Source organism: Mobula birostris, chromosome 1, assembly GCF_030028105.1.
Source record: "Mobula birostris isolate sMobBir1 chromosome 1, sMobBir1.hap1, whole genome shotgun sequence".
NCBI lineage: Eukaryota > Metazoa > Chordata > Chondrichthyes > Myliobatiformes > Myliobatidae > Mobula > Mobula birostris.
This window is the reverse complement of record NC_092370.1, coordinates 6,297,554-6,313,780: the sequence shown is the minus strand read 5'-3', so window position 1 is coordinate 6,313,780 and position 16,227 is coordinate 6,297,554. Positions and strand designations below refer to the sequence as shown.

General features: G+C 42.5%; 1 protein-coding gene across 4 annotated transcripts in view; it reads left to right on the top strand.

Moving 5' to 3' along the window:
* The window catches only part of enpp2 (ectonucleotide pyrophosphatase/phosphodiesterase 2), a 166,614-nt gene that overhangs the window by 103,812 nt on the left and 46,575 nt on the right, over window positions 1-16,227 (top strand). For all 4 annotated transcript variants that reach the window (XM_072251946.1, XM_072251952.1, XM_072251951.1 and 1 more), the window contains 3 exons: window positions 854-962; window positions 7,395-7,520; window positions 10,883-10,914. In XM_072251946.1, the coding sequence (XP_072108047.1) occupies window positions 854-962; window positions 7,395-7,520; window positions 10,883-10,914 (267 nt within the window). The remainder of the gene's footprint in view (window positions 1-853; window positions 963-7,394; window positions 7,521-10,882; window positions 10,915-16,227) is intronic.

Below are 16,227 nucleotides of genomic sequence, written 5' to 3'. Positions count from 1 at the left end.
TAGAATCACAGTGGTTGCATCACAGCCTGGCACAGGAACCTTGGGTCCCACACCACTAATTTCAGGAACAGTTATTACCCTACAAACATCTGGCTCCTAAACTGGTGTGACTAATTTCTCTCTCAATGTTGAATTGACTCCACAACCTATAGACTCACTTTCAAAGTTTCTACACCTCATGATCTCATTATTATTTATTTATTGATTGTTATTCGCACAATTTGTCTTCTTTTGCACATTGGTTGTTTGCCTTTGCATATAGTTTTGCACAAATTCTATTGTATTTCTTTATTATCCTGCAAATCCCTGCAAGAAAATGAATTTGTAGGTAGTATATGGTGACATATATATACTTGGATAATAAATTTATTTTGACTTTGACTTTGGAGGGTGGAGGACAAAGGTGGCCTGTCTGGGGTTAAGAGGACTGTCTGTGTGGGAGGGAGGGAGGAACAGGGCTTGTTTTGCTGTTGTTGTTTTGTTGCTTCTTGTGTTCTGTGTTGTTCTGCTGAGCATTGCGGGCCTGCTGTATTGGAGCCGGAATGTGTGGCAACTCTCTTGGGCTGTCTCCAGCATATTGTTGGCTTGTGCTGCTCCATGCATTTCACTGTACGTTTTGAAGTACATGTGATAAATAAATCTGAATTTGAAACTTTGTTTTTTGAAAGGGAAGCATTGAGAGTTAATGAAGATAATACTGAGGTAAAAATAATTATATTAAGTAATGAATCATGTAGCCTTATTAAAGAGGTAACACAGTCTTATTAGGGAAGGATGGAGTGAGCTTTATTTGACTTGTGTTTTATTGGCGCTTTGCTTGAAATGTTATGGTATTTTATGTTTTAATGTTTAGCTGACTGAAAATCTTCGGCACATAGACAGAATTGTTGGGCAGCTAATGGATGGTCTCAAACAGAAGAACTTGCACCGTTGTGTTAACATCATCTTCCTTGGTGATCACGGTAAGACACTTCATTGGCTGAACTCTTGGGTGTTGAAATTTTAATTTGCTTTCACAAGCGAGAGAAATGAAAATAAAACCACAGGTTTTCACTGCTTCTTTCTTGCTGTTCACAGCTAATTAAATGTTAGCAACTGTCAGGTGTGAAAAGTGGAGAGCACAAGCTAATGGGTTGAGAATCAGGTTTAATATCACTGACACATGTCATGAAATTTCTTGTTTTACAGCTGCTGTATAGTGCAATACATGAAGATTACTATAAATGACAATAACATGCAGTGTATACTCAGTGGCCACTTTATTTTGCACACCTAATAGGTACACCATTATCTTCTGCTGCTGTAGCCCATTTACTTCAAAGTTCGGCATGATGTCCATTCAGAGATGCTGTTCTGCACCCCACTGTTGTAACGAGTGGTTATGCTAGTTACTGTCACCTTGCTGTCAGCTTGAACCAGTTCAGCCATTTTCTGACCTCTCAATCACACCTGAGCTTCTTGACCATGTCGGCATGCTTTTATACATTGAGTTGCTGCATCGTGATTGACTGACTAGATCTTGTATTAACAAACAGGTGTACAGATAATAAAGTGGCCACTGGCATATGTGGTGGAATTTAGATTGGATTAGATTAGATTATGAGGACACTCAGTCCTTGTTTATTGTCATTTAGAAATGCATGCATTAAGAAATGATACAATGATCCTCCAGAAAGATATCACAGAAACACAAGACAAACCAAGACTAAACTGACAATATCACATAATCATAATATATAGTTACAACAGTGCAAAGCAATACCGTATTTTGATAAAGAGTAGACCATGGGCACGATAAAAAAAAAGTCTCAAGTCCTGATAGTCCCATCATTTCACGCAGACAGTAGAAGGGTGAGACTCTCCCTGCCATGAACCTCCAGCACCACAAACTTGTCGATGCAGCACTAGGAAGCACCCGACCACAGTCCAACTCTGAGTCCGTCCGAAAACCTCGAGCCTCCGACCAGCCCTCCGGCACCCAGCACCATCTCTCCGGAGTGTTTTGACCCTGCCCCGGCCGCCAAGCAACAAGCAAGGCCGAGGACTCGGGGCCTTCCCCTCCGGAGATGCTGGATCACACAGTAGCAACGGCAGCGAAGCAGGCATTTCAGAAGTTTCACCAGATGTTCCTCCATGCTCTCACATCTGTCTCCATCAAATCAGGATTGTTCACAGCACCCTACCTGACAGATAACAGATGTCATTCACCGGTGTGGCCGCTGCGAGCTGCGTCGTGCCACCATCTTCTCCTCTCCCTGTTGTTTTGCGGCAGTGGTATGGTGCAATACATAAAAATTATGATGAATTGCAATAAGAAAATATATATTGTATATATAATTAAATAAGCAATGCAAAAAAGAGTGGAAAAATAGTAGTTGTGTTCTGCTACAGAGACTTCAGCATGTAAAACTGAGCCTATGCTCCAGTGCCTTGTGCAGTGGTGGGGGTGTGGCTGCCTCTTCTGATACGTCATTGTGATATGTTGCGATGTGCCTGTGTTCGAAAGGGATTCAGTGGCAGTACGGTAGAGCAGAGCAAGAGTTTTCCCTAGTGCCTTGGTGTGTATTTATCCTTCACCCAAAATCACTTAAGGTTTGACTTTACCCTTTGACAAGGACACCTTTGAAAAAGGGTGGTGGGTTGGAGATATGTCTCCACCAAAGAACGTGTAAGGTGTTCCTTCCCTTCCTTCCCTCCACTAGCCTGCAGTTCATTCCTGGGCAAGGTGTAGCACCTGCTTAACGACCCCCCCCCCTGCACAATCGGGGTCACATGAAGCCATGGGGGCAGGTGGAGGATGGTCGTATGAGCAGCCACAAGTCCTGGTTATGTGACCACTGACACCAGGCAGACAATCTCTGAAGGGTATTGATAATGGCTGGGGTCACCCATCATTGCCACTCAGAAGGTGACAATGGCAAACCTCTTCTGTAGAGAAATTTGCCAAGATCAATCATGGTCAAAGACAGTGATCACTCATGTCATAAGACAGAGCACACAATCATGATGACCTCATGAAATCCCACAGGCGTGTGTGTGTGTGTGGACTGAGTACAATTTTGTGGTGTACTTCAATCAAATGACATGAGAAGGCAATGTCTTTCACCTTCTCTCAAAATGGCTACTAGAGTGAGCACTTTCATGTAACACAATAAATGACCTACAACTATTGATTCACTTCTGTCCTGCGTGAATCATAAGACATAGGAGCAGATTTGGGCTAATTGGCCATGGAGTCTGCTTCGCCATTCCATCATGGCTGATTTATTATCACTCTCAGCTCTATTCTCCTGCCTTCTCTCCGTAACCTTTGACATCCTGACTAATCAAGAACCTATCAACCTTTGCTTTAAATATACCCTATGACTTAGCCTCCACGGCTATCTGTGGCAATGAATTCCACAGATTCACCACCCTCTGGATAAAGAAATTCTTCCCCATCTCTGTTCTGAAGGAACATCTTCCTATTCTGAAGCTGTCTCCTCTGGTCTTAGACTCCCCCACTATAGGAAACATCCTTTCCACATCCACTCTGTCAAGGCCTTTCAATATTTGATTTAGGTTTCAATGAGATCCCACATCATTCTCCTAAACTGCAGTAAGTACAGGCCCAGAGCCATGAAATACACCTCATAAGTTAACACTTTCATACTCCGGGTCCCAAACTCTGTCACTAAAACAAGTCATCTGGTGTCCTAGTTAAATGTCATCTGGCTAATAGTAAAGGGAATAAAATTGTGCAATAATTGTTAGAATTATTGGTGTTAGTGTGTTGGCGCGTGGCCAAGTGGTTAAGGCATTGTTCTAGTGATCTGAAGGTTGCTAGTTCGATTCTCAGCTGAGACAGCGTGTTGTGTCCTTGAGCAAGGCACTTAACCACACATTGCTGTGCGACGACACTGGTGCCAAGGTGTATCTGCCCTAGTGCCCTTCCCTTGGACAACATCGGTGGCATGGAGAGGGGAGACTTGCAGTATGGGTAACTGCCGGTCTTCCATACAACCTTGCCCAGGCCTGTGCCCTGAAAACCTTCCAAGGCGCAAATCCATGGTCTCACGAGATTAATGGATGCCTATCATTAAACTGGTGTTTGTAACAAATATAATGACTATGTGATAGAGCAAGTGAACTAGGCCATTCGGCCCATTGAATTTCTCCCATCAATAACGCACTGGTAAATCAATCATAACAAAATAGAGAACACGGAATTGTCAAGAGAATTCTGTGCTTCAAATCATTTTGAAATTTAATTGCTCATGGCTCCAAATAAGAGCGGCGAACACACAGAACAATAGAACAACTATGGAGTTAAGCTGACAATTATCTTCAAACATCATTGTGTTCTCTAGTTGAACCAGAATGCATCTCCAGCTGGCCGTTGCTTTCCCGAATAATTCCTGCCAATTTTATTAGAAAATAAATTTGCAAGTTGCAGAACCTTTACCAGACAACTACTTTGGACAGCTACTTGGCAAACATATCCATTATTCATAATAAAAATGATTGCACAATTAAATGAGCTACCTCACCTCACATACTGTATGATTTTCTAAAGTATACAGTTCTAATCAATGCTTCCTCAGTGTGTTAGTCATAGAACAGAAACAGGCACTTTGTCCAATCTAGTCCATGTCAAACTGTTATTCTGCCAACCCCAATCGATCTGCACCCAGACCACAGACTTCCACACCACTCCCGTCCCTGTACTCACCCAAGCTTCTCTTAAATGTTGAAATCAAACCTAAATCAACCACTTCTGCTGCTGGCAGCTCGTTCCACATTCTCACCACCCTCTGAGTGAAGAAGTTCCCCTTCATGTCCCTTAAACATTTTACTCCTCACCCTTAACCTTGGGTGGCAGGGTGGAGATGTATCTGTACCAGAGGAGGTGTAAGGCGCTCTTTCGCTCCACTGGCCTTCAGGTTACCCTTGTGCAAGATGCAGCACCTGCTTAGCCCCCGATCACAGTCACGTGAAGCCATGGGCACAGGTGGTGGATAGTCGTAGGAGCAGCTGGTGCACATGACGAGTCCTGGTTATGTGACCACTGACGCCAGGCAGACAATCTCTGATAATGGCTGGGGTCACCCATCTTGTAAAGACACACTCCAGAAGAAGGCAATGGCAAACCACTTCTATGGAAAAATTTACCAAGAACAATCGTAGTCAAAGGCCATGATCGCTCATGAATGCCACAATCATGATGGTGATGATGACCCTTAACCTATGACCTCTAATATAGTCTTACTCAACCTCAGTGCTTGCATTTACTCTACCTAAACCCTCATAATTTTGTATACCTCTATCAAATCTACCCTCATTCTCCTGCTTTGTAGGGAAAAATATCCTAATCTATTCAGCTTTTCCCTATGACTCAGGTCTTCAAATCCTGGAACAAAGGTTTCAAAGGTACATTTAATGTCAGAGAAATGTATACAATATACATCCTTAAATACTTTTTCTTCTCAAACATCCACGAAAAACCGAGGAGTGCCCCCAAAGAGTGAATGACAATTAAATGTTAGAAACCCAAAGTCCCCCCAGCTCCCCTCCCTCCCGTGCATAAGTGGCAGCAAGCAACGATCCCTCCTCCCCCCACAGGCGGAAAAAAAAAGCAGCAGCACCCACCACCAAGCACTCAAGCGTGCAGCAAAGCAGCAGCAAAGACACAGAATTGTAGTACCCCAAAGGCTACTCATTCACCTGGTATTCAACATACCAAAGGCTCTCTCTCTCCCTAATAAAGGAGAAAGAGGTGTCTCAGTTTCACAGCGAGAGGGGAGAATTAACAAACAGCTCACTGGTTTACAATATTAAAAGTCTGTTGCGTCGCATTTTCCGAGCTCTGTGCCCAAAGATCTCAGGTCTCCGGGCACACAGCCTTAGATCGTCTGACTCCCATGGCACACCAATCTCCTGCCAGGACATGACCTTCGATCCCCTTGTCTCCAGAGCCACGAGATCTTGGCCCTTCGAAGGTGAGTGAAGCTCTTAGGCCGTGCCCTTGGCATATCGAATAACGGCCGGTTGAGAAACCCCGAGAGTGTGTCCCATTCCTGCAAAGAACCGAAGTCAGCGTGTATCTCTAGGTCAGGGTCTTCAAAAGAATCCTGGAAGGGAAAAACAGAGATATTAAAGCTGGAAATAGAGCTGTTTCCAAAGATGCAAACAAAGGAGTGGCTGTTAGATGCCATTGACTCTCCTAACCTCTTCCTCCACTTGTAAAGGTCCTTGTAAATGGATATTGTTTTATGATTTGGTATCATAAACAGCAAATCATAATATTTTTGCAAAATCAATAGTAAATAGTTAATACCAAATCATAAAGTTCTGCCCACTATTGAGTACATCTACACGGAGCGCTGTCACAGGGGATTAGCATCCGTCATCAGGGACATCAGGCCATGCTCTCCTCTCACTGCTGCCACCAGGAAGAAGGTACAGGAGCCTCAGGACTCACACTACTAGGTTCAGGAACAGGTATTATTACCCTTCACCCATCAGGCTTTTGAACTAAAGAGGATAACTTCACTGGCTGGTAATTGAAATATTCCCACAACCTGCTGTTAAAGTACAGATGTTGGCTGATAACATATTTCACTATATGATAAGGTTTTTTTATTTCTTTTTTTCTTTCTTTACCAAACAGCTTCGATCTTGGTAGTGGGCTTAGATTTTTTTTTATATAATAAATTGTCATATTTCAATATTATGATTTAATTAAATTTACATGAATATAGGGTAATGAGATCGCAAGTGTGATTCAAATATAATGTATTATCTTTTTTGACTTGTATATCTTCATGAACTCTGTATTCTTCTATGTAGAAATTAATAAAAATATTGAAAAAGAAATGTTCCCACAACCAGTGGACTCACTTTCAAGGACTCTTCATCACATGCTCTCGATATTTATTGCTTATTTGCTTATTATTATTATTATTATAATTTCTTTCTTCTGTATTGGCACAGTTGTCTTCTGCGTTCTGGTTGAACACCTAAGTTGGTGCGGTCTTTCATCGATTTTATTATGGTTATTATTCTATAGGTTTATTGAGTACGCCTGCAAAACAATGAATCTCAGGGCTGTATATGGTGACATATATGTACTTTGATAATTTACTTTGAACTTTGAAAATCAATAATTAGAAGTCATAAAACCTTTGTAAAATTTCAAGTATTCATGAAGCATATTTACTGTATATTAATAAAAAAATAAGTTCTTCATGAATGAACTTCAACTGCCTGAACCCAATAGTCAATTATATATTAAACCAGGCGTTCCACGGACCCCTCAGTAAATGGTAGGGGTTCATAGCATAAAAAAGGTGGGAATCCCTGGTTTAAACTTGGAGAAATTAGTAAGGTAATGTCACTTCTGCTTTATCTTAAAGGAATGGAAGATGCTAGCTGTGACAAGACGGAATATTTGAGCAACTATCTGTCCAATGTTGACGACATAATTTTGTTCCCTGGATCTCTGGGACGTATTCGACCCAGATACAGTAACAATGCCAGATGTGAGTACATTTTAGATCGGTCTTTGGTACATAAATTCTAAATCTTCATACTGGTTTTACAATGACTCATTAGCATTCTGATCAATCTGCTGTGCGTATGATCCATTAATTGGAACTTGCAGTGCTGCTGTGTGTGGACAGAATACTCTCATAGTGGATAGAATTAAATTATTGTCAATAAGTAAGAGAAATGATGGGATGCAAAGTTTGTTTTTGCTAAACCTTTATACTTTAAAAAACGTGTACTATAAGGGACAACAGGTCTGAAGTATTCAGATACTAAAATGTATGGGGCAATATTAATGTTTCAGTAAACACTTGGGATACCTTATTTTTGCCAGCATTGTACTAAGTCAAAATACAGTGCACTCTGGTTAACTGGGAAACATCGGGACCGGTACACTTTGGCCCAATTAAGTGGCTGCCCCAATTAGCCCAAGTTTCATGGAAATAGTTAAAAAGATATAAAAGTGATGAACTGAGTTACAAATTATGTATTTAAATGAAATGCAGAACAAATTAAAACACCACCAGTACTACTACAATACTACAAAACTGTGACCAGAAAATCCGCAGATGCGGGAAATCCAAAGCCACACACACAAAATGCTGGAGGAACTCAGCAGGTCAGGCAGCATCTGTGGAAAAGTGTAAACAGTCAACGTTTCGGGCTGAGACCCTTCATCAGGATTGGCAAAAAAGATGAGAAGTCATAGCAAGAAGTTGAGGGGAGGGAAGGAAGAACTACTAGGTGATAGGTGAAACCAGGAGGGGAGGAGGGATGAAGTAAAGAGCTGGGAAGTTGACTGGTGGAAGAGATAAAGGGCTGGAGAAAGGGGAATCTGATAGGAGAGGACAGAAGGCCATGGAAGAGAAGGAAGAGGGAGGAGCACCAGGGGAATGTTAAGGAGATAAGGTGAGGAGGGAAATGCGAATGGGAGAATGGTGAAGGGGAGGGGTCAATTACTGGAAGTTGGATAAATTGACGTTCATGCCATCAGATTGGAGGGTGTGCAGACAGAATATAAGATGTTGCTCCTCCAGCCTGAGTGTGGTCTCATCATGGCAGCAGAGGAGGGCATGGACGATAAAACTATGTTAATTCCTAATAGTTATCGATGTAGGAATTTCTTCCACGTCATGTTCTTTTGATTGTAAATGAATAAAACAAGAGCAATGCAGACACCTCATGCAGATAATAAACTGCCTTCATACAGTGCTGTCGATGATTGCATCCTCCAAATTTTAATTTTTATTGTAACATTCAAGATGATTGTCAATGCTTTCAAATTTTTCATAGTGCCTAACTTGCTGAAGTAGTGAAATTGTTTCACTTTCACTCCTGACCGTTTCTGGCATCTCCAAGCCTGAATGCTTAAAACCACAGTGAGCAAAACAGTTCTGAATTGTCTTACTGCTTATTACTCATCAACTATCAGGGACCAAAATCACTGCTTTTTGAACACAAACACACACAACTGACATCATTTAAAAACTGTTCACTCCGAACACAGTGCAATGTCTAATGGCCACACAAATATGTGCAACTGACACTAGTTAGAAACTGTTTGGCAACATTTTCTTGTCCCAGTTAATTGGCAGAGTGTCCCAAATAAATGAAGGGAATCCTGGCTATTTTCTAGATTTGTTTTAGTTCTTCAGTTCCCAAGTAAGCGGCTGCCCTTATTAACCAATGGCACAATTAGCTGAAATCCACTGTGCTACAATGGTAAAAAATCAGAGAATACCCCGCAGGTCAGGGTGCCTCTGTGGAACTAGTAGCATCGTTAATGTCAACTGTACTCTTTTCCATAGAAGCTGCCTGACCTGCTAAGTTCCTCCAGCATTTTGTGTGTGTGACTCTGGATTTACAGCATCTGCGGAACTTTTTGTGTTTAAATTTAACAATTGGAATTGGTGGCTTTCCTTCAGAAGTAACCTTCAGTTCCTGGATTGAACTAAGTGCCTGATGTGATTTTAACACATTTTTGAAGCTGATTTTCGCCAGCTAATTTAATTTTCCAGAAATGTGTAAATTCGGAATTGAAGTTATTTTACTCAGATTAACTAGTTTCACCAACTTCATTTACAGCAATATATATATATAAGTTTTACAGTAGCATATCAAGGGCTTTTCATTGAAACCAATTGAATGTTAGGTAGATAGGATGTGGAGAGGATGTTTCCCGTAGTGGGGAGTCAAGGACCAGAGGGCACAGCCTCAGAATAGTGGGACGTCTATTTAGAACAGAGATGAGGAGGGAATTCTTTAGCTAGAGGTTAGTGAATCTGTGGAATTCATTGCCACAAATGGAAGTGGAGGCTAAGTTATTGGGTGTATTTAAAGTACATGTTGATAGGCTTTTGATTAGTAAGGGCTTTAGAGGTTACGGGGAGAAGGCAAGAGAATGGGGTTGAGAGGGATAATAAATCAGCCACGGTTGAATGGCAGAACAGACTCAACAGGCTGAATGGCCTAATTCTGCTCCTATGTCTTATGGTTTTTTGGTAACTTTCCAAGCTTTGCAGTACTATATCAAGGGGTAATTTTCCAAACTAATTACCTGGAGACGACCCTGGTTTGTGCTTGCTGCAAGTCATGTTTGCTGTTGGAAAGATTTCTTTATGGAAGCAATATTTGTAGAAGGGGTATTCCTGAATCCATGGTGAAGTGTGTTATGGGTTTGATGGCTAGGTATTTTGTTATTGTCTGCACTATCTCTTGATATCAGTGCTTCCAGTCTTGCTCATTGATGAAGTTGCCTGTGACAATTAAGTTGGATCTTAAATGTGCATGCAGGCAACTTCTTGGGCAAGTTGCCAACCTTCAGGGAAAATCTCCTGTATGCTCTCCAAACCAATTTCTAAGAGGCCATGATGAAATCTTAATTATATATTCTTTGCCAATTTCCATTCTCTTCAGGGGTCTGGCCGCCGTTTTGTCTGTTCTACTATATGGGGCCACTTCATAGTTTGGCAGATAGTTATGCTTGATCTTAACTAGAATCTATCTGCTGCCCAGTGCTTGTTCCCTCTGTGGGTTATCAGCATGCAGTGATGGTTGTAGTCTTGTTGGAGTAGGATGTTGTTTTTACAGGCTCCTCTTGGTTTGTGATCAGTTTGGAATAAAGCTATTTATTCAAAATATTATTTGTTCAGTAGTTACAGCCATCTCTTGGTAGGGCTCAGTGTTGAATTCATCTAATTTGTTCAACGTATTATTTGTTAAGTAATTAAAGCCACCTCTTTGGTAGCGATCACCTCAGAATTATTTAATGTATATAATTTGCTAAGTGGCTTTTATGGTGACTTTCAGTTTAACATCCAGAGTTTAAAATAAATGCAATGATCTTCTTTCACAGATGATCCAAAAGCATTGGTAGCCAACCTTACTGTGAGTATTACCACTGAAAATACTTAAACAAATAAGGATGTTTGAAATTTATCAAATATTGATAATCATGAATTCTAGTGATCGTAGTCAGTATTTTTCCACTAATGCTCATTGCCAAGTAACTTTGAAGTAAATAAAATGTCAAGTGAAGTCCACATTTACTGCCATTTAACTGTATACAGATATTTTGCCAAACGAAACATTTCTCTGTACAAGGTTCACAATATGTAACTCATACACATAAAGTAATATTACCATAAATAATAAAAGGTATTCCAGATGATTGACATTTAGCACAAGGTGCATTAGTGACACAAGTTTAAAAAAAATAAACAGTGTAACACTACTGGCATTTCATACTGTATGTGATGAGACTAGAGTGGAAGCGGGGAGTTCAGCCGTCCTGCGGCCTGCGGGAAGAAACTGTTTCCCATCCTGCCAGGCCTTGTCTTCGTGGTACAGTACCTCCTGCCTGATGGTAAGGTGGTCAAAGATATTTGTGTATAATATCTCACATGGGTGGAAGGGAGACCCTGATGATCCTCTCGGCTGTCCATGTAATCCTTTGTAGGGTCTAATAGTCAAATACCTTGCAATTCTTGTACCAGATGGTGATGCAGCTGGTCAGGACACTCAATGTGCACCTGTAAAAATTGGTTAGAATCATCGGGGTGGGGGGGGGGGGGGAACCTTTGTTCTCCTCAGTGGAGACACTGTAGTGCTTTTGTGACCAAAGGGGTGGTGTTGAGTGACCAGTTGAGATTGTCCATTACGTGCACACCCAGAAGCTTGGTGCTTCTAATCCTGTCCACGGAGGAGCCATTAGCATGCAGTGAGGAGGGATCGGCCTACAAGTCTACAATCATCTCTTTGGTCTTGTCTATGTTGAGACTGAAGTTGTTGCGCTCGCACCATTCTACAAGTAGCTCCACCTCCCCTCTGTGAACTGTCTTGTCATTGTTGATGAGGTCAGCCACTGTTGCATTCCTCAGCAAACTTGATAATTCTGTTTGAGCTGGATCTAGCAGTACAGTCGTGCATCAGCAGTGGGCTGAGCATGCAGCCCTGGACCACGCTGGTGCTCAGCAGTATGAAGCAGGAGATGTGTCTGCCAACGTGGACTGACTTTGGTCTTTCTATCAAGAGGTCCAAGATCCAGTTACAGGGACAGGTGTTGAGACCCATTGAGGACAGTTTATCCACCAGCTTCTGACGGCTGATTGTATTAAATGCTGAGCTAAAATCGATAAACAGCAATCTGGTGTATGAGGAACCATTTTCCAGGTGAGACAGGGCATCATCAGCAGACCAACTGAGTGATAAGCAAACTGGAAGGGGTCCAGTGTAGCAGGAAGATGCCACTGGACTGTAGTCACTCAGACAGGTTACCATTGCCCTCTTGGGCACCAGGATGATGGTGGCTGCCTTGAAGTTTACGTGGGACAGTGGGCTATTCCAGAGAAATGTTGAAGGAAACCAAAAGCTGGCAATTATGGAAAGACCAGAGGCCAGAGGGCATAGCCTCTGAACACATGGATGTCACTTTAGAACGGAGATGAGGAGGAATTTCTTCAGCCAGAGGGTGGTGAATCTGTGGAATTCATTGCCACAGACAGATGTGGAGGCCAAGTCATTGGGTGTATTTAAAACAGAGGCTGATTGGTTCTTGATTAGTCAGCGTGTCAAACAAAGGTTAAGGGGAGAAGGCAGGAGAGTAGGGTTCTCCTCCATCACCCAGGGCCCAGGACATACCCTCTTCTCATTGCTACCATCAAGGAGGAGGTACAGGAGCCTGAAGGCACACACTCAATGTATCAGGAACAGCTTCTTCAGATTTCTGAATGGGCAATGAATCCATGAATGCTACCTCACTATTTTTCCCTGTCTTTTTGCACTACATATTTAATTTACTTTATATATATATATATGTATTTACTGTAATTTATAGTTTTTATTATTAAATATTGCAATGTACTGCTGCCACAAAACAACAAACTAGGATATTTACCGATGATATTAAACCAATTCTGAGAGAGAAAATAAATCAGTCATGATCGAATGGTGTAGCGGACTCACAAGTTTTATGTTACCAGCAAATTTCAAATATTACATTTTGTTCCCCTCAGCCAAATTATTGTCATATATTGAGAGTAAATCATAAACACAAGAGATTGTGCAGATGCTGGAAATCCAAAGCAACACACACAAAATGCTGGAGGAACTCAGCAGGTCAGGCAGCATCTATGTGAGGAATAAGGAGTCGATGTTTCAGGCTGAGGCCTTTCATCAGAACTGGAAAGGAAAGGTCTTGGCCCGAAACATTGACTATACACTTCTTCATAGATGCTGCCTGGCCTGCTGGGTTCCTCCAGCATTTTGTGTGTGTTGCTTGGATTTCCAGCACCTGTAGATTTTCTCGGTTTGTGATAGGAAGAGTAGATGCCAGGCTTTTAATTATCTTGGTTCGGTCTTATAAACAAAACAAAAATATGAAGGAAGTCAACAATGGTTTTGAACGTAGGACATCGCAGTACAGGGCAGACCCTTCAGACCGCAATGTTTTGCCAATCTTTTGACCTACTCCAAGATCAATCTAACCCTCCCCTCTGACATAATCCTCTATTTTTTTTATCTACCTTTATCACCAACCCTGGCAATATGTTCCAAGCACTGACTACTCCCTGTTGCTTACCTCTGACATCTCCCCCCACCCCCGCAACTTTCTAATCACCTTAAACCTATGACCCCATTTCTGTCCTGGGAAAAAGTCTTTGGCTGTCCACTCAATCTATGCCTCATCATCTTGCACACCTCTGTCAAGTCACTTCTCAACTTTCTTCCCTCCGAAGAGAAAGCCCCAGCTCACAGACCCTTTCCTCTTAAGACATGCTCTGCAATACAAGCAGCACCCTGGTGAATCTCCTCTGCACCCTCTCTAAAGCTTTCACATCCTTCCTCGCATGAGGCGGCCAGAACTGAACACAAAGCTCCCAAGTGTGGTGTAACCAGGGCTTGTAGAACATAGGAAACATACAGCACAATACAGACCCTTTGGCCCACAATGCTGTGCTGAACATGTACTCACTTTAGAAATTACCTAGGGTTACCCATAGCCCTCTATATTTCTAAGCTCCATGTATCTATCCAGGAGTCTCTTAAAAAACCCTATCATATCCGCCTCCACCACCGTTGCCGGCAGCCCATTCCACGCACTCTTCCCTCTCTGCATTAAAAAGCTTACCCCTGACATCTTCTCTGTACGTACTTACAAGCACCTTAAAACTGTTCTCTTGTGTTAGCCTTGGGAAAAAGCCTCTGACTATCCACACAATCAATGCCTCTCATCATCTTATACACCTCTATCAGGTCACCTCTCATCCTCCGTCGCTCCAAGGAGACAAAGCCAAGTTCACTCAACCTATTCTCATAAGGCATGCTCCCCAATCCAGGCAACATCCTTGTAAATCTCCTCTGCACCTTTTTGTTTAGTTTCTGTATCCTTCCTGTAGTGAGGTGACCAGAACTGAGCACAGTACTCCAAGTGGGGTCCGACCAGGGTCCTATATAGCTGTAACATTACCCCTCGGCTCTTAAACTCAGTCCCACGGTTGATGGCCAATGCACCGTATGCCTTCTTAACCACAGAGTCAACCTGCGCAGCAGCTTTGAGTGTCTAATGGATACTTTGAGGTGTATAAGTTGATGAGAGGTATTGATTGTGTGGATAGTCAGAGGCTTTTACCCAGGGCTGAAATGGCTAGCATAAGAGGGAACAGTTTTAAGGTGCTTGGAAAGAGGGTCAGAGATGTCAGGGGTAAGGTTTTCAGAAAGTGGTGAGTGCATGGAATGGGCTGCCGGCAATGGTGGTGGAGGCGGATACGATAGGGCCTGGATGGTTACATGGAGCTTAGTAAAATAGAGGGCTATGGGTAAGCCTAGGTAATTTCTAAGGTAAGGACTTGTTCGGCACAATTCTGTGGGCCGAAGGACCTGTATTGTGCTGTAGGTTTTCTATGTTTCTGTGGACTCGGACCCCAAGATCTCTCTGATCCTCCACACTGCCAGGAGCCTTACCATTAATAGTATATTCTGCCATCATATTTGACCTACCAAAATGAACCACCTCACACTTATCTGAGTTGAACTCCGTCTGCCACTTCTCAACCCAGTTTTGCGTCCTATTGATGTCCCGCTGTAACCTCTGACAGCCCTCCACACTATCCACAACACCCCCAACCTTTGTGTCATTAGCAAATTTACTAACCCATCCGTCCACTTTCTCATCCAGGTCATTTATAAAAATCACGAAGGGAAGGGGTCCCAGAACAGATCCTTGAGGCACACCACTGGTCACCAACCTCCATGCAGAATATGACCCTCTACAACCACTCTTTGCCATCTGTGGGCAAGCCAGTTCTGGGTCCACAAAGCAAGGACCCCTTGGATCCCTTGACTTCCTACTTTCCCAATAAGCCTGGCATGGGGTACCTTATCAAATGCCTTGCTGAAATCCGTATGCACTACATCTACTGCTCTTCCTTCTTCAATGTGTTTAGTCACATCCTCAAAAAATTCAATCAGGCTCGTAAGGCACGACCTGCCTTTGAGAAAGCCATGCTGACTATTCTTAATCATATTATGCCTCTCCAAATGTTTATAGATCCTGCTTCTCAGGATCTTCTCCATCAGCTTACCAACCACTGAAGTAAGACTCACTGGTCTATCATTTCCTTGGCTATCTCTACTCCCTTTCTTGAATAAGGGACAGCATCTGCAACCCTCCAATCCTCTGGAACCTCTCCAGTCCCCATTGATGATGCAAAGATCATTGCCAGAGGCTCAGCAATCTCCTCCCTTGCTTCCCACAGTAACTTGGAGTATATCTCATCCGGTTCTGGTGACTTATCCAACTTGATACTTCCAAAAGCTCCAGCACATCCTCTTTCTTAATGTCTATTTGCTCAAGCTTTTCAGTCTGCTGTAAGTCATCCCTACAATCACCAAGATCCTTTTCCATAGTGAATACTGAAGCAAAGTATTCATTAAGTACCTCAAGCAACACACATAAAAATTGCTGGTGAACGCAGCAGGCCAGGCAGCATCTATAGGAAGAGGTACAGTTGATGTTTCGGGCTGAGACGTTGACTGTACCTCTTCCTATAGATGCTGCCTGGCCTGCTGCGTTCACCAGCAATTTTTATGTGTGTTGCTTGAAATTCCAGCAGCTGCAGATTTCCTCGTGTTTGCATTAAGTACCTCCGCTACCTCCTCCGGTTCCATACGCACTTTTCCACTGTCACACTTGATTAGTTC